The sequence below is a fragment of the Callospermophilus lateralis genome, chromosome 14 (assembly GCF_048772815.1).
Source record: "Callospermophilus lateralis isolate mCalLat2 chromosome 14, mCalLat2.hap1, whole genome shotgun sequence".
NCBI lineage: Eukaryota > Metazoa > Chordata > Mammalia > Rodentia > Sciuridae > Callospermophilus > Callospermophilus lateralis.
In genome coordinates, this window is record NC_135318.1 from 24,765,556 (window position 1) to 24,792,368 (window position 26,813).

A 26,813-nucleotide genomic window follows, 5' to 3' on the forward strand; every position below is an offset into this window, starting at 1 on the left:
CTGGTCCCTCATTTGAGACCCTGGGATTGTTCCCCCTGTTCTTTTTGGATAATACTTTTCCTGGACTTTGATTATTTTGTCATGTGTATTTGCTTGTTTAGTAAACGCTGGAGCCTCAAAGGAGAGTGTCCCTAGATCGCTGGAATTCTATGTACAAATTACTCCTCCCTCATAAATGTGCCTTATGATTGCAACCAAGTGTATTTGTCTTCCTAAACTCTCAGCTCTTTATCTTCAAACCAGAGTGACACATGGATTGTGCTGAGCTTTGATCTGAGAAACTGTCCATATAATAAGTGGAAATCACTGTCTGCAAAATATTATTAAATATATTCACCTTGAAATTAGTTATTTCAAGTGGGTGTGTAAATCTGGTTCTTATTCTATCTTGTGCAGAAGTGGAATTCCAAAGCAGATAGCATGTCTTGTCTATTACAGTTTCAAAAGTGAGGTTAAGAAAAATTTTTCTTGGTCGTATCTTTTGGTATTTGGATGTTGTGTAGTTTTCGTGTTTTATTTTGGAGACACCAGAGTGCATAAATGGAAATTAATTCAACTTCTTGTTGTACTATGTAAATTATTATCAACTAGTGCTCTTCACATGGTTTTCCTCCTTGATGATATTATAAGTTCATTTTGTGAATTATTTTGTTACTTATATACTTCACTAAATCTTGTGTTCATATTTTTGCCATTAAGATTTACTTGATTGATTTCTTCTAATTTCACAAAAATAAAAACAAAACACAATCAACAATTAGTAGTAAAAAGCCTTTATATTTTCAGATACTCAAACAAGAGAATATTAGATGTTACAAAAGATACTGTCATTCGTCATTTGATTGTTTAACTTTTTTTTAAGAGAGAGAGAGAGAGAATTTTTTAATATTTATTTTTTAGATTTTCGGCGGACACAACATCTTTGTTTGTATATGGTGCTGAGAATTGAACCCGGGCAGCACGCATGCCAGGCGAGCTCGATAACGCTTGAGCCACATCCCCAGCCCCTGATTGTTTAACATTTTAACATAAAAGAGTTTTATATCATAATTGTGTTAAGTTAGAAAATTAAAAAGAATTGATCAGTTATACATGGTAAAATATTCCTAATATCCAACAGTCTGGCCTTTGAATTTCTTAATGGCTATCTAACTTCATTATATGACCACCCATTTATTTTATGATTTTTAGCAACACATTATATACCAGTATAATTAAAACTGTTAATTAGAGAGTAATAACTGTTTATTAATACCTGTGTTCTTTTATTTTAGTTGGGACTTATGATTAAACCCAGGGGCACTCTCCCACTCTCTGGAGTTACATCCCCAGCCCTTTTTTTTGAGATAGTGCCTCACAAGTTTGATAGGATTGGCCTCAAACTTGTGATTGTCCTGATCCACAAACTGGAATTACAGGCGTGCGCCACCACACCCAACTTTATATTTATTTTTAAAAATATACTAAAATATTTAAGATTTTGTTTATTTTTAAATAAAAATAACAAAATAGGAAATCTTTGTTGTGGAAAGTTGTTCTTATATACTCCCATTTGTAGTAGAAATCTAATTGAATGCTTTAAAGTGAACTCCAAGGTCCAGTCCCATACTTGCCTTTTATAGGCTGTCAGTAGCCTTCCTAAGGCTTTCCTCATTTGGTCTTTTAAAAATTTTTTTAAATGTTTTTATTAGTGTATGATAGTTACATAGTGTGGTTCATTTTTACATATTTATAAATGCATGTAATAATTTGCTCAATTTCAGTTCCCAGTACATCCATTTTTCCCTCCTCTCCTTCCTCCCACTGCTCCCTTTCCTGTATGCTGTTAGCCAGCCTTCCTTCCTTCCTTCCTTCCTTCCTTCCTTCCTTCCTTCCTTCCTTCATTCATTCCTTCCTTCTTCATGTGTTTCTTTCTTTTTAAAATTGGTTCTTTATGTATATTTATATATATGTAGAATTCACTGTTCTGTATTTATGTATGCTTGTACATAATATAATTTAAGTCAGTTTCATTCCTTGATTCCTCCCTTTTTCCATCTCTTCATCTTCCCCTTTGATTCCCTTCCTCTGCTCCACCTCTCTCCCTCCTGTTTTCATGGGATCTCCCTCTACCCTTATTTTTTAATTCCATATTTCTCTCTATCTTTCACACATGAGAGAAAACATTCAGCCTTTCTGAGTCTGGCTTATTTCACTTAGCTTGGTGTTCTCCACTTCATTCATTTACCAGCAAATAATATAATTTTATTCTCCTTTATAACTGTGTAAAATTTCATTGTGTATACATACTGCATTTTCTTTATCCATTTTTTGACAGGCACCTGGACTAGTTCCAAAACTTGGCTATTGTGAATTGCACTGCTGTGAATATTGATATACGTGTATCACTAAAATATGCTGATTTTAGTCTTTTGGATAAATATCAATTAGTGGATAGCTGGGTCCTATAGTAGTTTCATTCCTAGTTTTTTTTTTTTAATTCTAATTAGTTTACATGACAGAATACATTTTGACACATTGTACACAAATGGAGCATAACTTCTCATTCCTCTGCCTGTACATGGTGCTTGCTGATACTTTTGAGGAAATCTCCATACTGTTTTCCAAGGTGATTGTACTAATTTGCAGTCCCACCAACAATGTATGAGTGTGCCCTTATCCTCACATCCTCTTCAGCATTTCTTACTATTTCTATTGTTGATTGCCATTCTGACTGGAATGAGATGGAATTACAATGTTGTTTTGCTGTGCATTTCCCTGATTGTTAGGGACGTTGAATATTTTTTTCATTTGTTGGCCATTTGTGTTAGTTCTTTGGCCCATTTACTGATGGGTTTTTGTTTGTTTTGGTGGTATGGATTTTGAGTTCTTTATAATGTTCTGGATATTAACCCCTTTTTGGAAGAGCAGCTGGCATAGATCCCACATTCTGTAGGCTCTCCTTTTTTCAGTTTTTGGAACAATTTTAATGAAGAACACTTCAAATTGGAATTTATTGTTGGTTAAAAAATATCCTTTTGAGAATTATGACTCCCCTTTTATTCCTATAATCTTGAAGTCTTTAGAAGAGTAAAGTTCTTCTTACATACAAATCTTCAGATTCTTGATGAAATAAATATGACAAATGATGTTCTCTAAGAAAAACAACCTTCAACTTTGGTTCTTCCCTGCATATTTAGAATAATTATCTTCCAAGATCCACTTGTCTTTTCCCTTTATCTGTAAGAGTTAATTCCTTGATATGAATCTTTGAGTCTAGAATCTCATTTCCTTGATTCCCTCATCATAGAAAAGTATCTTTCAGAAGGGGGTTCTTTGAATTAAGGAGCATGCTCACCTCAGACTCTTCACTTAAGCTCCCCTGGAGTGACAGTTTTAATGCCCGCTGTGCCAACAGCTCTTACGTTCTCTCTGGATCAGAGAGCCCAGATTCACCTCAATTTTGGCCCATTCCTCTCTGCTTCACATTCTCCGATTTGGGCTCAACGAAGGTGCAGGTGCGATGGTGCTGGATTGATCCCAAGTAGGAAAACTTGGAAGAAAACAATTTAGCTACCTCTTCGCACTCTTAATTGTTTCTTTTGTTGTGCAGAAACTTTTTAATTTGTATATCATCCTACCTACTGATTCTTGGTTTTATTTCTTGCACCTTAGGTCTCTTGTTTAAGGAAGTCAGTGCTCACACCAATTGTTTTCTTCTAGCAGTTTTTTATTTTTAATTTTTGTTCTTTTTTGCCTATTACTTTGAAATTAATATTATTTTCTTGGTATCTATGTTTTGAGGCCTGAATTAGCTGTAGGTATCAGTTAATGAACTCTGCTTAAACCAAAGCAAATTTTTGTTTTTAAGGTTTTTCACTGCCTTTAGTGGTAGTACTATTGAAATACATAAAACTTTGTAGAGATTGAAACTTAAATATTCTTACTTACAAACTGTACCATGTTATTTCCATTTTTATAAGGAAGCATTAAACCATCAGGCTTTAACAGCATTTCTTCTAAATTTCTTTACATTGCCTCAGTCTAGGAGAATATCCTGTATAGTCTTCTGAAATCATTTATTGCTTCTCTTCTCAATGATTTAGAGAAACAATAGTACATTATAGACAATATTTTCTTACAGATACTCCAAGTATCACAGCTAAACTAATTAGTGAACAAAAAGATGACAAAGAAAAGAAAAACCATGAAGAAAAAGAAAAAGTTAAGGCGGAAAATGGATTTCAAGACAATTACAGTGTTGTTGTTGCCTCTGGTATGCTTTCTGTTTTATAATCTTTATTTCATTTCGGTTTCTATAAAATAAAGCAATTTATATTTATAGGAATTTAATGTAATAAATGTATTAGTGCAGAAGGCTGATATACAATCTTTTAACACCAGATTTATAAATTTTGTACCAGAAGTCTGTTATTCTTTGCCATTGGAATTATTAAACTTATTTTATGCACAAGCTTACTGTATTTCATCAAATACTGAACATGTGTGGGTAGCTCAGATATTCCATTGAAGCTTGATAGTGTGTATCCAAACTACAGGGATTCACACCCTTACAAGTTCCCTAAGTATTTGGAAGTTTTCATATGACCCCCTTGTTTAAAAAAATAAATAAATAAAAAATAAAAATGTACTTACTAATTTTCATTTACAATGTGTTTAACTGGCAGTGAGCTGTCAGATATGTCATTAATAGTAAACAGTACATTTTTCCCAGCACAAAAAAGTCTTTGGCCAGTATACTTTCCATATAAAGTTAGAAGAAAGTAAAAGTAATTTAAAAATTGGTTGAAAACAAATTTTCAGTATTGGATTAAAGAGTAATAAAAATCAGCAAGGGTAGCATAATTTTGGAAGGTTATATTTTTAACCTGAGTGAGATTTTATGACAAATAATAAAGTTGAACATAGATTACTCCTCAATTAGGAAACCTCTGTATTGGAATATCTACCCCATCTCAGAGAAAAATAAACACAAGATTTCCTATGTATTTATACAAAACTATATTTTACTGTGTGGATGGTCATCTATCTCACAGATTATAGCAGTTAGCAATATTTTTACTCTCTTGGAAAACAGATACAAGCTAACACTTATTGTCATAAAGTGAATAGAATTGGGAGATTAGGTTTTTGTTTAGAAGAAACATTTTTGTATTTTAGCTTAACTAGGAGCGCATGGTTTTTTAAAAATATTTTAGAAACTCACTTGTACTTTTAGTGTTCTGTTTACATAGATTTTTACATTTTTATTGTTTTCTTTTAGGCCTGAAATCCCAATCTAAACGTGCAGTGTCTGCTACGCCACCTCGCCCTCCATCCAGGAGGGGGAGGACAATACCTGATAAAATAGGAAGTACTTCCTCAGGTGCAGAGGCTGCGAACAAAATAATTACTGTCCCGGTGTTTCATCTGTTTCACAAGCTCTTGGCAGGTAATATTCACATTACCTAGGCATCACTAAACATCAAAGAAATTTTTAATAATCTTATAGCTATAAAAATTACACTTATAGTCATCAGAATTATTTTTGTTTAGGTGTTTTTGATGAAATAAATGAATTAGTGATATTTTCTCTATACAGTTCCATTCAAAAGAAAAAAACAGAAAGGAAGTAATGTATTTTATATCTTCTTTAACCCTGTTAAATTACATCCTTGTACTTTAACTGGCTTCCTACCTTTCGCTGTTAGTATGCCATAAAAAGAGTTATATAGAAAGCAATGTGAGGCTAATTTTTTAAACTGGCAGTGAGCTGTCATATATGTCACTAATAGTTAAGCAGTACATTCTTCTCAACAAAAAAAAGTCTGTGGCCAGTATACTTTCCATTGGTGAAGGTGATACATATTTTATTATTTTTGTGCCATATCATTATAATCATACTACCAACTAACTCTGGATTTCTTTTCGTAGCTTTTCATTGTCGATTTGTAGCAGAATTCAACAAAATATGGATGTCTGTTTTATTGTTTCTATTTTGCTTGTGATGTGCTACTTTAATTAACAATTCACGTGGACATTATTGTTCACATGTCAGAAGTAAAGTAAAATTTTGTAGTAGCTCAATTTAAATTGTTTTGGTTACTGTTCAATAGATCTGACTGTTAAGCCAGAATCGAACTCTTGCCTGTGATTTAGTCAAAATAAAATAGAATAGAATAAATCAAGCCAAGTAAATGTTACCCTCTTGGGTTCTAATTTAACTTAGTCATGTCATTTTTAGGCCAGCCATTGCCAGCTGAAATGACACTTGCCCAGCTTTTAACTCTCCTCTATGACCGAAAACTTCCTCAAGGTTACCGTTCAATAGATCTGACTGTTAAGCTGGGATCAAGAGTTATCACAGACCCAAGTCTGTCAAAAACAGATTCTTTTAAAAGATTACACCCTGAAAAAGGTATGTGCATGATGCTACTTTAAAAATTATAGTCTTTAATACAGCAAAAATTTCTAGTTAATGACTTAATTGACTGTTTTCTTTTTGGTATTGGTGATGTTACTCAGTGGTAAAACACCCCTGAGTCCTTTACCACTGAGCTACATTCCCAACCATTTTTATTTTTTGAGACAGGGTCTTGCTAACTTGCTTAGGTTCTCGCTAAATTGCTAAGCTTGGCCTCGAATTTGAGATCCTCCTACCTTAGCTTCCGCAAATCGCTAGGATTATAGGTGTGCACCACTGCACCCAACTGACTATTTTCATTGTGTCTGCCTGACAAGATATTTTTCCTTTGACTTGGTTAATTTGTAGACATTAAAAATTACCATGATTTTATTTGGACAATAGTTATGCTAATTCCTCTTATATTATCACTTATATGTACTTTAATTGCTAACATTACTGTGAAAATTATGTGAATTGTCATTTTAATAGTCAAAGTGAGAGCCGTATAATGCTTTATCTATATTGAGTGGTACTTCATTTACTCATACAAATTTGGATCATGCATTTTCTTATCTTTTTATTTTTTTTACATATGTATTCCATTTAATATTTCAGATGTGCATTTTTATTACCGATATTTTGGTATGGATCTAACAAAATCTATGCTCTGTAATTATTTAAACACTCTGATTGTTTCTAGTTCATAATATTAATATGGTATTATCATTTAAATGTTGAATCTTTCTCATGACTGAATTTTTAGTTATTGTCCATTTTTAAAAAAATATTTTTTAAATTGTAGGTGGATACCATATCTTTATTTCATTTTTATGTGGTGCTGAGGTTTGAACCCAGTGCCTCACATGTGCTAGGCAAGCACTCTACCACTGAGCCACAACCCTATCCCCTAGTTATTGGCCATTTTTATTCTTCATTAGTACACATTTCGGTTCCCTACGTTTTTGACAGGGCTGTCCATTTTTTTCATTTTTTAAATTATTTCTTTAATATTTATAAGGTTTGAGCATACCAATGTTTTGGTTTTCCAACTTAGTATTGCAGAGTTAAACCAATATGGTGGAGTTCTTATTTTGCCTTTTTCTAATTGGATATTTTTTCCCCTGTTACTTGGGATTGAACCCAGTGGTCCTTTACCACAGAGCCATATCGCCAGCTCTTTTTGTTTGTTTGTTTGTTTGTTTGTTTTTTAAGACAAGGTATTGTTGAGTTTCCTAGGCTGACTTAAAACTTCCTATACCCAAGTAGCCTCCCAAGTAGCTATGTTTAAAGATGTTCGCCACCATACCCTACCCTAATTGGATACTTTAAAGTGTAATATATGCATATTACTAGCTAGAATCTTCTTTGAGGACTTTTTAAAAACATAAGTCTATAACTTACAACTGTGCCCAAAGTACAGCACTTCTCAGACTTCATCATACTTAGGATTACCTGCAGAATCATGTTAAAATGCAGATTTTTAAAAAATTTTAGTAGGTCTGGTGTGAAACTTGAGATGGTACATGGTAATAGTCCATGGACTGTGCTTTGAATAACAAGGTCATAAAAGGCAATATCAGAAGTATCTAAAAGTCATGTTGGCATTTAGCCTTAATATAGCTACATCTCAATATCTGATGATAGTTGTGTTCTTTGGTTGAGTAGGCGGGGCAACAATATATGCTTTTGTAAATGGAAGGGTTATTATAAAAACAGATCTGCATCATATTTGAGTGACACATGTGCCTATATCAAATGTGACATAGGGAGAAAGAAGTGAAAGAAATGAGGGATTCTAAGCCAGAGTGATCCTACTTAGAAGTCACATTCAGATATAACCACTGTTTCATGTGTGTAGTTTATTCAACACTACTATGTACATAGTGGACAAACTTATGTCCTTATTTGAAACATCTAGTACAAAGTAAAAAGTAGAGGCAGGGGCTGGAGTTATGGCTCATTGGTAGAGCGCTTGCCTAGCACATGTGAGGCATTGGGTTTGATTCTCAGCACCACATAAATAAAGTTATTAAACAAAAAGAGGCAGTAAGGAAAATATTTTGTTGATTTTTTTTGTTAAAATTTATGATGAGATAACTATTTTAGAAATGGAATGAGCAAAACACTTCTTCTCTGAGTAGTGCATATTATATTTCTGCTGATTTAGGGAGGACAAGGGAAAAGAAAAATGCAAAGGGCTTTATACCATTGTATTTTCTGTGAATATATATTGATCATTGTCTGTGAGTTTTGTTTTACTATGCTGTGTAAATAGTGTATATAAAAGACAGATGACTCCTAATTTATATCTAATCTAGCTAGATGTTAAAGACGTTGCCAGTGTATGACAAAAGTGGAGTTAGTAAACACAAAAAAGTTAGTAAAGTTAGTAAAAACATATAAACATTACAGATGCATATATCTGACCCCTGGGTTAATAAGAGAAGAGAAGGGAAGGGTTCTGATGTAGAATGTTCCAATTTGGAAGACACTTTCCAATTCTAGTCATTAAAAAGGGAGTTTTGTTTTGGTTTGGCTTGGGTTTTTTTTTTTTTTTTTTTTCCTTCAAAGTCTAGCCTTTGTTAATAAATTGTATGCAGTTTATTCAGTGCTTCAGGATGTATAGTTGGAAATGTAAGTCCAACTATGTAAGTTTTACACATGGTAAAAGTAGAGATCTGAAGTATTGCCCTTTTAAATATTTTCCATTACTTCGATGGAATGGTTGCCAGTGAGGGCTGAACTGCTGAACTTAATGTCTTGGAGAGTATGTTGAAGGTTCACTGGATTGTGGGTAGGGGAAGTAGAAAGCATGCATAGAGAAACAGTCTGTGTCCTTTACATTAATTCAGATTGTCTAGCCATTGTTATATGTGATTTTAGTTAATATTGTAGGTTATTAAAGTAAAAGTCCTAATGCTCAAAGTTTTAGAAGAACAGAAAAAAATACCTGTATTAATACCCTTTGTTAGTTTTTAGGAAGAACTGTCTTCTGGTAATGACCTTTGTTGGTCCTAGGTGTAGTCCTGAATTTAGTCACTAGAATGGAGAAGAGGTAAAAGAGGAAGGGTGAGGATAAGTGCTCTTTTCTCCATTTCTGGAAGACATTTTTAGATTATAACCATAGATCTCTATGTACATTTTTAGTAAAATACTTATGTTTATTTTATACAAAGTTCATGCTTTATTTCACAACATCTAAGCTTTCTAGATGTCCTGTAGTAACAGTGTGTCATAAAAAGTAGAGCTAGTGATTTAGTCAACTTGTAAATATCTCTTTGTTATAATTGATAGAAAAGATGATCTTGGACATGGAATTGTTTATCTTTGGGCAGTGTATATGAGAACTTGTTCGTTAGGCTGCAACAGAGGACAGAAGGAAGTATACAGGGAGAGATGGGAGCAAGTGCCACTCATGTGTGCATCTTCTGGTTGTACTACAGGAATACTTTAATTTACTGGGAACATACTTTCTTACTAATATTTAGGAATAGAAATCTGAAAATGAACCCTCTTAGAAGCATGCTTGGTTATTCTGTTGCTTTGTTTCATTTTATATTGAGCATCAAGGGAATGCATTATTTTACTTGTAACACTACCAGTATGTTTGTCTGGAGGCCTGTTGCCCTTTCTGTCTCCAGTGAAATTTTTATCCCCAAGAAAGGATTACAATTTTTTGTAACAGATTGAGTTGATGTAGTGAATTCTTGATTATCAAAGATACTTGAGTAGGGCTGGGGTTATGGCTCAGTGGTAGAGCACTCAACTAGCATGTGTGAGGCACTGGGTTCGATCCTCAGCAACACATAAAAATAAATACACAAAATAAAGGTGTTGTGTCCATCTACAACTAATACGTGTGTGTGTGTGTGTGTGTGTAGCTTTGGGATTTTGAATTGGTGAATATTCATGATGTGTGGAAAAACATGATATACACTAAGATCTTAATCACACAAAAGGGGATGTTGTGTATGTATGCACATGACCTGGAGGTACATGTCCAACTAAGCTGCTTTTGACTGGATGACTTTGGTTTTGGTTTGTTTGGTTTTTTTTCCCTTCAATGCACGTATTAACTTTTAAAAAATAATAGCTCTATTAAAACCCAAGATCTTTTCTTACCCATTCAGTTTTTTGTTATTGTATAGATCATGGAGACTTACTTGGTAGCTGTCCAGAAGATGAGGCTCTCACTCCAAGTGATGACTGTTTGGATGGGATATTGGATGAATCTTTACTTGAAACCTGTCCCATTCAGTCACCATTACAAGTTTTTGCAGGAATGGGTGGATTAGCCTTGATTGCAGAAAGACTGCCCATGCTGTATCCAGAAGTAATTCAGCAGGTAAGATGAGATACTGATGTGTATTTTTGTTTATTTGTTTGATTTTTGTTGTTGTTGTTTTGGTTTTTAACTTGCATTAACCTTTTTGATCATTATATAACTCTTTCAAAGGTTAGTCTTTACAAGGCTTTATGAGAATTAGTCACTTCTAAAGAAATGTTATAGACAAACTGCATTTGCTAAACTCATCATGCTGTAGCATTTTTCTTGATTTTTATTGTTGCCACAATAGTGCTGTCATTTCTGTGCTTCTGTTAGATTTGATATTAATTACAGTTTTTATTGGAAATGGGAGAATAAAATACTGTGTACTATTGTCCATATATGCTCTTTCGTTCTGAAACATTGTTTTAGATGCCATTTTCAGTGTAGATATTAAAAAAATTAACCTATTCTCATGTTTATTACTATGCTAACATTGATGTATATGCTTCCTATGCTTTTTTTTTTTTATTAATAGTGGGGTGGGAGTGTAGGGCATGGAGAATTGTAAATACAAAGCACTTTGTTTGTTGAATGAGTTAGGGTAATTATTCTGTCTCTAGGTACTTTGTATAAATTTCATAGAACAATTAAAAATAATAAAAACTGGGGAGATTAAAACAATAGAAATTTGTCATGTATAGGAGGCGCTAAGTCTGAAATAAAGGTATCATCAAGTCCATGCTTCCTCTGAGGGCTCTAGGGAAGAATCCTTTTTTGCCTCTTTCTATCTTCCAGTGATAGCTGTGAGGTTTTTGCATTTTTTGGTTTGTAGTTACATTACTCCAGTTTTCTGCCTGTGTCTCATCTGGCTACTTTCCCTGTGTCTCTATATCTTTCTCTCATTATAAGGACTCTAGTGATTGAATGAAAGGTCTTTCAAACCAGTTTTACCTTGTTTTAACTTGGTTACATCTGTGGAAACTATTTCAAAATAAGGTTACCTTCACAGAAAGTATATCTTTTGGGGATGTACACTCAACAGTGCACAATACCTATTCAGCAAATGGATATTGCTTACAGTAGGTAAGGGAATTATAATTCCCCTAGTATTCAAAAAATTTAAGATATTTTGATTTGGAGGTCACATATCATAAGATGATTGACACAGAGGAGTAAAACTATTTCTTACTGGAAAAAAATCCATTACATAATTAGTCAAAAAATTAAAAGAGAAGACTCCAAAGTTTTTAAAATTATTATTACTCAGTAGAAATGATTTTTCCTAATTCAGTATTCAGTATGCTTTACTGTATTGACTAGTATTAGGAAATGAAGTAGTGCTTTAACAATGCACCGCAAAAAGTGGAAATAACTTTAGACTTGGATAGTTGGCAGAATGGAAGAATCCGCAGAGATTATAGGCGAGCACCGCTGTGCCAGTCCATTGTCAGCTAACAGCAGTATCTGAATCCAGTTTGCTTAAGTAAGATAATTTAGGTTTTCTTTAAGGACAAGGTAGGCTTTCTCCATCACAATTCTTACATCCTTGTGAGCTCTCATCGGCAAAGGCTTTACTATCCACATTTCTATTAATAATTAGTTCAAAAGAATCTAGGATTTCTGTTAGATCCCCACTGAGGGGATCTGTGTATAATAGGTATCATCTCTTCAGAGAGCTCTCTATGTAAATAGATATTCTGACCTTTAGAATTTTCTAAAACATAAGGAAAAGGGTATCCTGCCACACCATGATTTTTCTCCCCAGAGTTTTTCTTGCAGTGAGATTTTAGCAACTTTTTGTGATCTTAATAGGTTGAGAATTTCCTAAGTTGTAAATGTTGGCTGCAGATATATCTTTCAATTTATCTTTTTCCTCTTACATTTTCGTATAAATGGCAAGCAAGAAACAGGCCGTACATTTATAATTTTGCTTGGAAATCTCTGCTAAATAACCAACTTCATCACTTAATTATCACTTGCAAGTGCTGCTTCTACATTTAAGACACAAAGGAGCTAAGGATCTGCCACTATCTGCCAAATATCCCTTTCCTTCCTGTAGTTTCTATTAACTTGTTCCTCATTTCCTTCTAAGCCTACCAGCTTCTGGGGGGAGGCGGGTGCTGGAAAATGAACCCAGGTTCTTGTGTGCACTAGGCACAAGTGCTCTTCCCACTGAGCTACACCCCCAGCCCACTATCAGCATTTCTTTTATTGTGTGTATGGTGGGATACTGGGGATTGAACTCAGGAGCTCTTGATCACTGAGTTGCTTAGTACCCCGATTTTGCTGAGACTGGCTTTGAACTCACAATCCTCCTGCCTCAGCCTCCTGAACCGATTGGATTACAGAAATTTTGTCTATATATGAACTCACACATATACACATATGTGTTTATACTTGGATTTTCTTGATTTGTGTGCTGATAGGTCCTGGAAGCAGACTCCCCTATCGGTGTCAGTTTTCCATTAAAAGGAATCAGAGATTATTAGGTGTGGTGGTGCACACCCACAATCTCAGCTGCTCAGAAGTCTGAGGCTGGAAAATTGAAGTTCAAGGGTAGCCTGGGTAACTTACCCTGTCTCAAAATAAAAACAGGACTAGGGATGTAGATCAGTGGTAGACACATTTGCCTAGCATTTGCAAGGGCCTGGGTTCAATCCGGTACCACAGGGAAAAAAGAATTCAGGACTCTAAAACTGATGAGACTGAAGTTTCTTTTGTAGTAGAAAATAAAGAAATGCTTGAAGGATAGGAATGTGTTCAAAGGAGGCAGAAACCTGGTTTAAGGATTTCTAGTGACTAATCTGATTCCACTTAGACATCAAAATAACTAATGATAATAACAGAATGTAACTATAGAGTAAAATTAGAATCCATGATGATAAACATGAATACATGCACAGGGGAAGAAATGAATATTTTTCCTTGTAGTTCAATGACAACTAAATAAATACGGAAAGAATGGTAGTATTAAGATGTCAACCTTTATAGTTTTGGTGGTAGCTAGGGTTTCAGGAAAGAATTATAAAAATGCTACTACTAAAAAAATCAGTTAAGTGAGAAACAAGATATTTATATAATCTTAAAGACTATCTAAAGATACTTAACTAATTACAGGCAGAAAATATAACTCTAAAATATAGAGATGCTACTACTGCCACGCTCAGGATTTCATGTACTTTCTGGTATCTGGATGCTTGTCCCTTTTTTATTCTTTATACTCTTGTATTTTAAAAAGATCATTTTAAGTCTTTTATTTGAACCTAATGTTGAAAGATACAAATAACCAAACACAGTTTTGTTTTGTTTTGTTTTTAAGGTGAGTGCTCCAGTGGTAACATCTACCACTCAGGAAAAGCCAAAGGATAGTGACCAGTTTGAATGGGTGACCATTGAACAATCAGGGGAATTAGTTTATGAAGCTCCAGAAACCATTGCAGCTGAGCCCCCACCTATCAAGTCAGCAGTACAGACCATGTCTCCCATACCTGCCCATTCATTGGCTGCTTTTGGATTATTTCTTCGTCTTCCGGGCTATGCTGAAGTGCTATTGAAAGAAAGAAAACATGCCCAGTGCCTTCTTCGATTGGTATTGGGAGTGACAGATGATGGAGAAGGAAGTAAGTGTTTAGTGTTATTAATTAAATTTATCAACACATACATAAGTAGATTGAATAGAGTTACTCAGATCATTGCTTTTTGTTCATCATTTATTTTTTTCATTGTTCAACTATTAGATAATTTGTTGATGATGGTAGCTCAGTTTGAAGATAAGATGTAATAAATTGTAAAGAACTTTGATTTCGGGCTGTGGTTGTAGCTTAGCGGTGGAGTACTCACTTAGCACGTGTGAGGCCCTGGGTTCCATCCTCAGCACCACATATAAATAAATAAAATAAACATATTGTGTCCAACTACAGATAAAAAATAAATTTAAAAAAATTTAAAAAATAACTTTAATTTCTGTTTTTGTTCAAAACGTATTTCCTAAGATCTTACAAACTTGCTAGAAACCTTTGGAGTGATTTAAACATGTAGTGTTTAAGTAGATCTTCCCTTATGTAGCAAGTGTCTTCTAGTCATAACAGTGACCAAGTACATGCAGATGTAACAAGTTATTTAAGGCCTGAACACACTTAAATGTGATATGATGGAACCTCACAAGTGTGAGGTTATTTCTTTACTACCCAGCAATGTGTAAATGGAGCTCCATAGGGATTTTTGCGGGAGGCTTAAAGGATAGATGAGATTTCATTGGGAAGAGTTATTTCAGAAGGAAGGAATATTTTTGAAAGCATAATTATATCCTTTTCTATAATAATCTCATTCACCATTCATGTAACATTGCTTTCTTTGCATGTAACACTTCATTCTAAAACATAGTAGAAAACTATATTGCAAAAAATAAAGTAATTTCAGTCACTCACTGTTTGTAGTGGAAACTACTCTTAAGGCAAGTAGTTATATTTTTACTATTGTAAGACACTTTAAATTCTTCTCTATTAGAGAGTTTAGTTTGAATTCTAGTTCATAATAATTTTGATATCATCTGTAGCTACTAATTATTATATGCATATATTTCAACCTTTTTGGAATTTATGTATACTGTGTCTTACAGAGCTTTTTTCCTGACACTATTTGTGATTAAATTTGAAAATATAACTGTTCTATCTATGGCTTTATAATAAATTAAGTGATATAATTTTACATTGCATTGTCATTAATTTTTGACCCTGTATGTAACTTCATATTGTGTTTTTAAATATTTTTGAGTTTGAATCCTCTTCTCTTTTTAATCTAGGTCATATTCTGCAATCTCCATCAGCCAATGTGCTTCCAACCCTTCCTTTCCATGTCCTTCGTAGCTTGTTTAGCACGACTCCTTTGACAACTGATGATGGTGTGCTGCTTAGGCGGATGGCATTGGAAATTGGTGCACTGCATCTCATTCTTGTCTGTCTCTCTGCTCTGAGCCATCATGCCCCACGAGTTCCAAGCTCTAATCTCAATCAAACAGAGGTAAGTTTAATTTGAATTCCTTTTTTTAAAAAAATATTTTTTAGTTGTAAGTGGATCTTTTATTCTATTTATTTATTTGTATGCGGTGCTGATGATTGATCCCCGGGCCTCACACATGCCAGGCAAGTGCTCTACCACTAAGCCACAATTTCAGCCCCATAATTTGAATTCTTTATAATATGAAAAACTAAAGCCTTTTCTGCAGTAGTATTTCAAAGACTTAAGTGTCCCTTTGTACACTTAAAACAAGGGTTATTTAAAAGTGAAACTGTAATTGGGTTTTATATTAGGCTTCTTTGGAAAATTGCAAATTAACCCACCTACTTGAAAAACAGAAAAATTTTAAGAGCTTAATAACTTTCCCATTTGTCACGATATTTTGAATTTATGCTATGATCCATTTTCCTTTCCTTTAATGAAATTTAGAGAATCATACTATTGCATGGTAAGTTCTGTTCAATGGAGTCAGACAAGAACGACAAAAAAATAGGATTCAGACCTCATTATTTCTAGATGATTTGATTGTATTTTTTAGGAAAACCTAAAAATAATCAATGGCTTAACTGAGTTTAGTGTGGATGCAATATATAGAGTCAGTATATAAAAATCAATTATTTCATCAATTGCAGTGGTGCATGCTTTAATCCCTACAACTTAGGAGGTTGAGACAGGAACAACACAAATCTAAGGCCCTAGGCAACTCAGTGGTAGAGCACCCCTGAGTTCAGTCCCCAATACTGAAAAAAATAAATATATGGAAATAATTAATTATTATTTAACAGTAATAGGCAAGAAGAACTTTGTAAAGAAATTTTTAAGAGTGGCATCAGAAATAGATGATTCTTGGGGCTGGAGATGTGCCTCAAGAGGTAGTGCGCTCGCCTGGCATGCGGGCGGCCCAGGTTCGATCCTCAGCACCACATACGAACAAAGATGTTGTGTCCACCGAAAACTAAAAAATAAATATTAAAAATTCTCTCTCTCTCTCTTAAAAAAATGGTTTTAAAAAAAAGAAATAGATGATTCCTATGAATATATCTGAAAACTTGCATAAAATCACTTCATAAAATACATGAAATTTTTTTAAAAAACCACTTGAAAGTATTTAATGTCTTTGTCTATGTTTATCTCCAGAAACTACAGCAGGACAATAATATTCTTTTCCAAATTAATCTATGTTTGTTGCAATTCCAGATTTCCTTTTGGAAGAAGTCTACAAATTGATTGTAAAACTTATGTAGAAATACAATGGGTCAAGGATACTTAATGCAGTTTCAAAGAACAACAGCATGTCTAGGCAACACATATTACCGTAGATCAAAGTTTACTATGAAACTGTGGTGCTATTACAAGGATAGATAGAAGCCCAGGAAAAAGTAGAGACGAAAGCCCATATGTAAAAGATTATCTAATACATGACATGTAACTACAACATAATGAATTAGTATAGTCTTATCAATACATGGTAGTAGATGAGTTTGATATCTGTGTGGAAAGAAAAAAATCTTTTAAGCTCTGCTGGGCTCTGTAGGCAAAATAATTTTAAGGGGTCCATAAATCTAAATGTTTAGAGTGTATTAGAAATATGCCCCAGGTTCAATGGGATTGGCTAACTTCACTTAGCATTATCTTCTCCAATGCCATCCATTTACCTGCAAATGCCATGATTTTATTCTCTTTTAATGCTGAGTTAAAATTAAGAATTAAAACTTCTGTAAATAGTAGTCTCTCTTATAATGATTAAAAACATCTCTGTGTTAGTCTTTTTACTGGATTCATCCTAAAAGGGTCTGGCATATCTCTTTTTTCTTTCTCTGTTTTTTCTGTCTTCTTCCACTTAGTTTTTGAGCTTTGTCCACGTAGCATGCATTAGTACATCATTACTTTCTATCGCTAAACAATATTCCATTGTGTTTGCTTGTCTGTTCATCCGTTATTTAAGACTAGTTTTCTTTTCTTTGGGGTATCTACATAGAAATAGAATTGCTGGGTCATAATAATTCAATGTTTAAATGATCATTCAACAAATTTTCCATAACTGTTAAACTATTTTACATTGTCAGTAAGAAATATTTCTGAAGATAAATAAAGTCCAATAGTAATAAATTTTTATTTTTTATTGCCTTAAGCCACAGGTGTCAAGCTCTCATAACCCCACATCAACAGAAGAACAGCAGTTATATTGGGCCAAAGGAACTGGCTTTGGAACAGGTTCTACAGCTTCTGGGTGGGATGTGGAGCAAGCCTTAACTAAACAGAGGCTGGAAGAGGAACATGTCACCTGTCTTCTGCAGGTAAATTTGTAGAGGCCATATCCTTAGTGATAATAGTTACCATTATTTTCTGTATTTGTACTGATTTTTAAATATTGATGACATATCCAACTCATCTTCAGCTACTTTTATGCCCATTTGTACTCCCTTCTCCTAGTACATTTTAGATGCCTTTGGACAAAGATTACACTTCCCTGCTTATAATTCTTAATTTCTTCACTGAAAGGAAGTTAACAAGAATGAAATTCTTCTATAATTAGAAAATGTACATATCTACTTTATTCTAGTCATCTCATTTTTAACATGTTGTATCTGGACTCCTCTATTAAAAATTATCTGTTTATTTGTTTGTTTGTTTTAGCTGTTGATGAACTTATTTATTAATTTATATATGGTGCTGAGAATCGAACCTAGTGCCATACACATGCTAGGCAAGTGTTCTACCACTGAGCCACAACCTCAGCCCTGTTTATTTTCTTTTTGTTGTTACTGGGCACTGAACTCTGGGCCTTGTGTTTGCTCTACCAGTGATCTACATCCCCAGCACCATTATACTTTTGTTTTCAAATCGTCTGTGATGTTTCTAGAGTCGGGCAAGTTGAACTAGCATAAAAAAGCCTTGATACCACAGAAGTGAGTAGAGAGACTTAAAGAAACGATTAGCTTTAGTTCCTTTATCAACTAATTGAAATTAATAAAGTCTTTTTAAGTGTTGCTTTCTGCAATTCTCGAATGATACACTTATTGTAATGTAGAATTCTTAAGATCTCAGTACTCTGAAACTGTAAACTGAACCTAATCAATAAAATATCATAAATAACAAGAGTTGCTACTGTTTTTAAGTTTGTGCCCTTAAATGGATTTCTTCTCTAAGTGTAGTCATATGTGGTGCACCATGTTTTGTCAGTAACACTCTCAGGCAATATAAATCCTTTCCTTTTGAAAATTTAAACAGAACATATCTTCTTTTCAAAAACATAGTGTAAGACATTGAATGAATAGAAAATATATACTTTTGAATATTCCGATTGAATCTGTTAACATATATACCTTTAAAGTATGTGGAGCTAAAGTCCAGTTTACTTTCAATAATTTAAATTTTCAGGTTCTTGCAAGTTACATAAATCCTGTTAGTGGTACAGTAAATGGAGAAGCTCAGTCATCTCATGAGAGCAGAGGACAGAACAGTAATGCCCTGCCATCCGTACTTCTAGAGCTTCTCAGTCAGTCCTGCCTCATCCCAGCCATGTCATCTTACCTACGAAATGATTCAGGTAAATCAAATAATTACAAAACTTTGAAATTGTTCATTTGAAATATCTTTGTGGATGAATATTTTTGTCCACTTATTTATCATTATCAGCTTAACTAAGAAGGTTTAGTTGGCACAGTCAGAAGATTTATTTCTTATTTATTTTTCTGAAAATAATTGATTTTGGTGCCCTTAATTTAATATTATGCCATCACCTTTTCTGGTACTTGGAATAAAAATTTTTATGATTCCTTTGTCTTTACCTAAGTGCACACATTTCTTTCTTTTAATAACCAAAAATCATAAAACAAAGGCTAGCAAATTCATGACAGTATTCTGATTGAAATGTGCTAAATATGGTGGAACCTCTGTGCATTTTATAGGATTTTTTCATCCAACTATGAAATGATGCACAGTAAACCACCTCCACCCCCACCCCATACTGGGAATTCAACCCAGGGGTTCTTTACCACTGAGCTACCTACCCAGACCTTTTTATTTTGAGACAGAGTCTTGCGATTTTGCTAAGGCTGGCCTCAAACCTATGATCCTCCTGTATGGACCTCCTGAGTTATTAGGATTACAGATGTGTACCACTATACCCTGCTAGACAATAGTAAGGTTTGAAGAAAGGCGGATAAGTCATTCAGGTGCACAAGTACTTAATAATAAAGGGATTAATTTTTTTAAATTCAATGAAAATATCATAGGTACTTACTTTGTCAATATGCAACTTATTATTGATTGGAGTTAGTTTATTATTTCCTTGGTTGTGGAATTATTGTCCAAGGATTGTGTTCTTTTAAAAATAAGTACAGAAAGTTATGAGACTCAGAACACAATATTGACAAGAAAAACAAGCAGTTCTTGTTTACTTTTAACCAGAACCCTTAAGTTTGTTTTTTATTTTAACTGTTTTATCCTTATCTCTTTTAGTTTAGATTATTACTCATGAAAGTAAACATGTATGCATTTTGTTAGTTTGTTAAGAATACATAGGGAAAACAGTGGGAGTGAATCTCAGAGTAATCTAGTAGTTGGTGGCAGCTAAGTTTCACAATCAGATGGAAAGAAAAGATATTGATTTGTTATGAAAAGGAATTACTGCTTATATTCCCTACCATTATTATAGAAATTATTGTGCTTCAAAAGAATTCCAGTCTACCTTAAATTTCTTCATGAAGGTATGGAGGTAATTAAATATTTAGATTTATTTTTAGTTTTTAGATTGACTTGTTTTGCACATCAGCTTGGTCTTTTTTTTTTTTTTTAATTGCAAATGTAGAATGTTTTGTAATTAAGTAAAATACTTGATATTTTATAAAATTTAATACTGGATTGCATAGAACAATTGGATAGGGTGAGAAAAGGTTTGTCTTTTTCTCTTTTTCTATATCATTAAAATTTTATTTTATTAATCCCTTTACTTTCAAGAAATACATTGCCTACCAAAACAATTTAAATTTCTTTGTTTTAAAATTCACTCTTTGTATAATACTGAGTTTTTATCTTTATGTTTTAGGATCAAAACATTATTTATATAATATTTAAAATAATCACTGTTTATATAAGTGAGCTTTCTGATGAAACATATATGTTAATGCTAATTATGGTGGTATACATCTGTAATCCTGTCTATGAGAGGAGAATCCTGAGTTCCAGGCCAATCTGGGCAAATTAGCCCTACCCTGTCTTAAAACAAACAAAAAAGAAATTGTGTGGTAATAAGTAAGGTGTGATATTTTGTAATCTTATTTGACAGATCAGATAGATAAAACTTTTCCAAGTTTTAGTATTTTCTTGAAAAGAGTTTCTTCATACTGTATTTAGATGTGCTTAAATGTGTGTTTTGTCTAAGTAATGATATAACTTTAATTAGTACCTTTGAACTTGAATGTTATACCAAAAATATATTTTGAAATCATACCTTTATTAAGCCAGGCAATGGTAGTGGAAGTTTGTAATCTCAGTGTCTTTGGAGACTGAGGCAGAAGGCTGGCAAGTTCAAAGCCAGCCTCAGAAACTTAACGAGATCCTAAGCAATTTAGACCCTGTCTCTAAAAGGGATAGATGTGGCTTAGTGGTAGAGCACCCCTAGGTTCAATCCCTGATATCCCCAAAATTAGAATAATACTTCAAGATAAATAATATAAAATTATTAACTAAGTTGTGGTAAATAAATTAGATGTCATGCCTCTTAAATCATGTTTTCAGTAATTAGAGAATTATTCTTAAGTTTGGAATATTTTCTCACCTTTAGTTTATGAGAAGCAAGATATGTCAGGAATATCTGGCCTAATATTATATATGTATAAGTAAATAGAAGTTAATTATATGATTATCAAATTTAGGTAAAATATTAATAATTAACTTTTTCAGTGGATTTTAAAAATCTGAACAAGTTATCTTGCCATGGTTTTCCTAAACTTAGTAAAATGCCTATTTTAGAACATTAGTCTAAAGTTCATTTTTAAATTTTGTTGTATTTCCAATTTAATTTATTTTTGGCAACGTTTGATGGTTGGGGCATAGGTTACAGTATTCAACTCAGAATCTTTTGCTTTGTTTAGTTGTCTTGACTCTTTATTCTTTTTTAAAAATCTGGAATAGTTCACAGCCTTTATCTTTTTAGGTGTCAATATTTTTTACAGGATGCAGACCATTTATAGAATATCCTCTAAGTCGGTTTTTGTTTTTGTTTTGTTGAACCCAGGGCTTTCCACAGTAATAGCTGAACTACATCCCCTGCCCAACAGAGTTTTTTTTAGTTGTTGATGGATCTTTATTTATTTATATGTGGTGCGGTGCCTTGAACCCTGTGCCTCACACGTGCTAGGCAAGCGCTCTACCACTGAGCCATACCCCAGCCCACAGGTTAATTTTTTTTTTTTTTCCATTTGGTGCTGGGGATTATACCCAGAGCCTTGTGCATGTGAAGCAAGCACTCTACCAACTGAGCCTGTATCCCCCAGTCCAGCCACAGGTTGATATTTTTTTTTAAAAATTTGTTTTTAGTTGTAGATGAACACAAATCCTTTATTTTTATTTATTTATCTTTATGTGGTGCTGAGGATCGAACCCAGGCAATCACTCTACCACTGAGCTACAACCCCAGCCCACCACAGGGTGATTTTAAGTGTGGAAACAATACTGATAATTTCGCTTGACATTGTATTTAAGGGATGAAAATATTTGCTTACAGTTGCTAGCATATTCAGAAACAGAAATCAAGGTGATAGGTTCTTTCAAGAGCTACAGGAAAATAACTACATATTTCCATTCTGTTACATGTTTTTAAGTGATTGATGAACAAGACAAGAAAATACAGAGGCCTGTGGTGTCAGTGCCCTACTTTTCCTATCAAACACTGGTCTTCTGGTAACCTTTAATTACCTAATGTGTTTTTTTGCCTCTACCCCAACCCCTTTTGCCCTTTTCTCCTGGTGCTAAGTAGCTATTTGGCAGATATTTTTAACTCCTTAATTACTGTTAAAAATTTATGTAAGTACCAGAGTTTATTCCTCATTTTAATAAAATCTTCCCAAGGTTTCAATTGTGCAAGCTCACAATGTAGCAGGTTACCTAAGTCTATTTTATTTTGACAGAAGTTTTTAAATTGGCCTAAATATTTTAAATAATAATATTATGCTGGCCAAAAGGATCAACAATAATTGCACATAAAGTTGATCTTCACTTGTAGCGCTGAACATCTTTGCATCAAAGTTGGAAAGAGAATATTGTCAGTTGCAAAATTATTACCAGAATAGAGGGAGTGTACAAGTTCCTTGGGGAGAAGGACACCCTTTTTTCAAAAATGACTTCTAACAATTCTGTAACTGAGACACTGATCCTATTCTTCAGAGGTAGGTAACTGATTATATTTAGTGATTTAGTCATTAAATAATTCTCTTAACAATTCTTTTACTTGTAGTATAATAATGACTATGCCATTATTTAACCAATTTGTTATTTTTAGACAGTTACTTTTATTTGTAAAATTTTAAATTTGAGCATTTGTGTGTCCAGTTCGTTAAGCTGGTTTAGTATTGTTAGGATAAATTCTGAACATTTCATCTTTTATGAATTCACTGCAGCAGAACTATTTAATAATGATTTATTAGTAGTTTTTCTACTATAATTTTTTTATTTTGGGGAGTGGGGACTGGGGATTGAACCCAGGGGCATCTGTATCACCGAGCTACATCTCCAGTGTAACTGTGATTCTCTTTTCTCCTGCCTCAGCCTCCCAAGTGGCTGGGATTATAGGTGTACACCACCACCACACCTGGCTGCTATAACCTTTTCATAAATTATCTTCTTTGTATAAGTGTGAAAATGGGTGAAGAGGAAATTTAGGGGCCTGTTATATTTAAATGAATGGAGACCTTTTTTTAAAGTATTTGGTACAATGGTAGTATGAGTTTTTATATTTAGGCAAAATTACTCATATGTAACAAATGTTTTTGCAGCATGGTATTTTGTTTTGTTTTGTTTTTTTCTTAGTTTTAGTTAGACACAATACCTTTATTTTTATGTGGTGTTGAGAATCAAACTCAGCGCCTTGCACTTGCTAGGTGAGCACTCTACCGCTGAGCCAGAACCCCAGTCCCAGTTTCAGCTATTTAAGATAGAACAATAAATTTGACACTGGCCTATTAGTTTTTTTCATGAAAAAAATAACCAAAATAAAGAAATATGTTAGTGTTCTTTCTTGAGGTTTCACTTTGGATTAACATGAAATTATAACATAATTCTGTGTTGGCCAACTATGTGTAACAATCTAGTAATTTAAAAAATATAATAATTTGGAATTTTCTTCCAAGAGCCTAATTCTATAAATAAGTAAGACAGGTGGTCTGAAAAACAGTGAAGAAAAAAATATAAATAAAACAATAGATTTGAAATCATAGTTTCTAGGTCTAGGTATGCAGTGAAACAAGTAAGTATATTAAAAAATTATATTAGGATGTTTTATCTCCAGTATCATTTTTAAAAGGAATGGTAAATTCCCACCAACAATATATAAGAGCTCCCCTTCTCCACACTCTTGTCATCATTTTTTTTTTTTACTTTTTGTCTTTTGATAATAGTCATTGTAAATGGGATGATATTTTTGTGGTTTTGCTTTGTATCTCCCTGATGATTAATGGTGTTCAGTATTTTTTTACGTATTTGTTGGTCAGTTTTATATCTTTTTTAAAGAAATATCTATTCAGATCTCTCCCCATTTTAAAATTGGATTATTTAGTTGTTTTTCTTACTATTAAGTTTCTATTGTATTCTAGATATTAACCCCTAGTCAGATAGTCAACATAAATATTCTCTGTAGGTTTTCTTTTGATTGTTTACCTTGCTGTGTAGCAGCTTCTTAGTTTCATACAATACCATTTGTCTAATTAGTACAACAATTAATTAGAGGTTCTTCAGCAACATGAAAATAGAATTACCACATGACCCAGCAATCCCTCTGCTTTGCTTGTATGTATGTGTGTACGTGTGCCTGTGCACATGTGCATATCCATATCCAAAAGAAATGAACTTGTATCAGCTATCTGTACACCTGTGCTTACTGCAGCACTATTCATAATAGTCAAGATACAGGGAAGGAATCAACCAAGATGTCCATTGACAGATAAATGGACTTTTGAAAAGTTATATATTTACACTCTAGAATACTATTCAGCCATAAAAAGATGAAATCCTATCATTTGCAGCAACATGGATGAAACTAGAGGATATGTCAAGTAAGTGTGGAAAACATGCTTATAATCCCAGCAATTCAAGAGGCTGAGGCAAGAGGATTGCAAGTTTAAGGCCAGCCTCCTCAATTTTTCTTTCTTCCTTCCCTTCCCTTTCCCCTTCCCCTTCCCTTTCCCCTTCTCCTTTCCCTTCCCCTTCTTTCCTTCCTTTCTGTCTGTCTCTCTTTCTCTTCCTTCCTTCCTTTCTTTCTTTTTTTTCCCCCCAAGGATTGAACCCAAGAGCAATTAACTGCTAAGCCACATTCCCTAGCCCTTTTTTGCATTTTAAGTAGAAACAGTTCTTGCTGAGTAGCTTAGGGCCTTGCTAAGTTGCTGAGGTTGCTTTGAATTTGTGATCCTCTTGCCTCAGCCTCCCAAGACACTGAGACCAGCCTTCACAACTTAACAAGAAACAGAGCAATTTAACAAAACCCTGTCTGAAAATAAATAATAAAAAGGATTGGGGCTATATCTCAGTGGTAAAGCTCCCCTGGATCAATCCCCTACATCAAAAGAAAAAACAAAGGGAGGAAAGAAGGGAAGGACAAATAGCACATGTTCTCACTCATTTGAAAAAGTGAAAAAGGTTGACAGTGTAGAAATAGAGTATAGTCATTAGCGAGGAAGAGGGAGAGGGGGTATAGGGATTGTGAAAGGATGGTAGGTAAAGGGCCCCCAAACAGTTGGATAGTGGGAAGTAGTCTTTGTTATATAGCCCAATATGACAACTATACATTTCAGAGTTTTTGAGACGTTTGAAGGATTTTGACACATAGAAATTATAAAATCTGAGGAAATAGAAATGCTAATTATCCTGTTTTAAGCATTATATTGTAATATATGTATCAAATTATAATACTTAATAAATTTTTAAAAATACATCAAACAACAAGAAGAAGAAGGGGGAGTGCTGGGAATTTGGCTTAGTGGTAGTGATTGCTTAGCATGCATGAGGCCTTGGGTTCTGTCCCAGCGTTCTCCCGCCCCTCCTCCTCCCCCCAGAAAAAGAATGATGAAAATGCCATAGAGAGAAAGGGCAGTTATTTCATGAGAGATTTTTTAGGTTGATAATAAAATCTTCATGTAAACGATGTGTTTGTTTTAATTTTTTTATCAACATTTAGCTTTCCACTTATAACCATGTAATTCTGAAAACTGCTTTTGTAGGTCATGATCCTTTTTTCTCTAGTCCTATTTTTTAAAATTAATTTATTTTAATTGGTATATATGACTACAGAATGCATTTTGATTCATTGTATACAATTGCAGCACAACTTTTCATTTCAGTGGTTGTACTCAATATAGCATCACACCATATATGCAGTCATACATGTACCTAGGGTAATGATGTCTATCTTATTCCACCATCTTTCCTGCCCCCATGCACCCTTTCTGCCCCCATGCACCCTTCCCACTCTCCCTCCCCTTTCCCCAATCACAGTTCCTCCATTTTTTCCATGTCTCCCCCTCCCCATTATGGATCAGTATCCGATTATCAGAGGAAACGTTTGGCCACTGGTTTTTGGGGATTGGCTTACTTTGCTTAGCATGATATTAGCATGATATTTTCCTGCAAATGTCATAATTTTATTCTTTTTTAATGCTGAGTAATATTCCATTGAGTGTATATATACCACAGTTTCAAATCCATTCATCTATTGAGGGGCATCTAGTTTGCTTCCACAGTTTAGCTATTGTGAATTGAAGCTGCTGTGAACATTGATGTGGCTGCGTTATAGTATGCTGATTTTAACTTGTGCCTAATAGAAGAAAAAGTAGGCCCAATTTTTCATCACGTCAGATTAGGCCCTGATTTCCTTAACAATACTCCTAAACTGTAAGAAATAAAATCAAGAATTAATAAATGGGATGGACT

General features: G+C 33.8%; 1 protein-coding gene across 8 annotated transcripts in view; it reads left to right on the forward strand.

Annotated features, from left to right (window-relative positions):
• Nucleotides 1-26,813, forward strand: part of Birc6 (baculoviral IAP repeat containing 6) — a 212,639-nt gene that overhangs the window by 144,217 nt on the left and 41,609 nt on the right. For all 8 annotated transcript variants that reach the window (XR_013088669.1, XM_076833780.1, XM_076833781.1 and 5 more), the window contains 8 exons: nt 4,124-4,255; nt 5,264-5,431; nt 6,224-6,397; nt 10,534-10,730; nt 13,975-14,275; nt 15,457-15,674; nt 17,804-17,968; nt 19,053-19,221. Coding sequence is in view for 7 of the 8 variants with exons in the window: in XM_076833780.1 (XP_076689895.1) it covers nt 4,124-4,255; nt 5,264-5,431; nt 6,224-6,397; nt 10,534-10,730; nt 13,975-14,275; nt 15,457-15,674; nt 17,804-17,968; nt 19,053-19,221 (1,524 nt within the window). In the remaining variant the exon portion in view is untranslated. The remainder of the gene's footprint in view (nt 1-4,123; nt 4,256-5,263; nt 5,432-6,223; nt 6,398-10,533; nt 10,731-13,974; nt 14,276-15,456; nt 15,675-17,803; nt 17,969-19,052; nt 19,222-26,813) is intronic.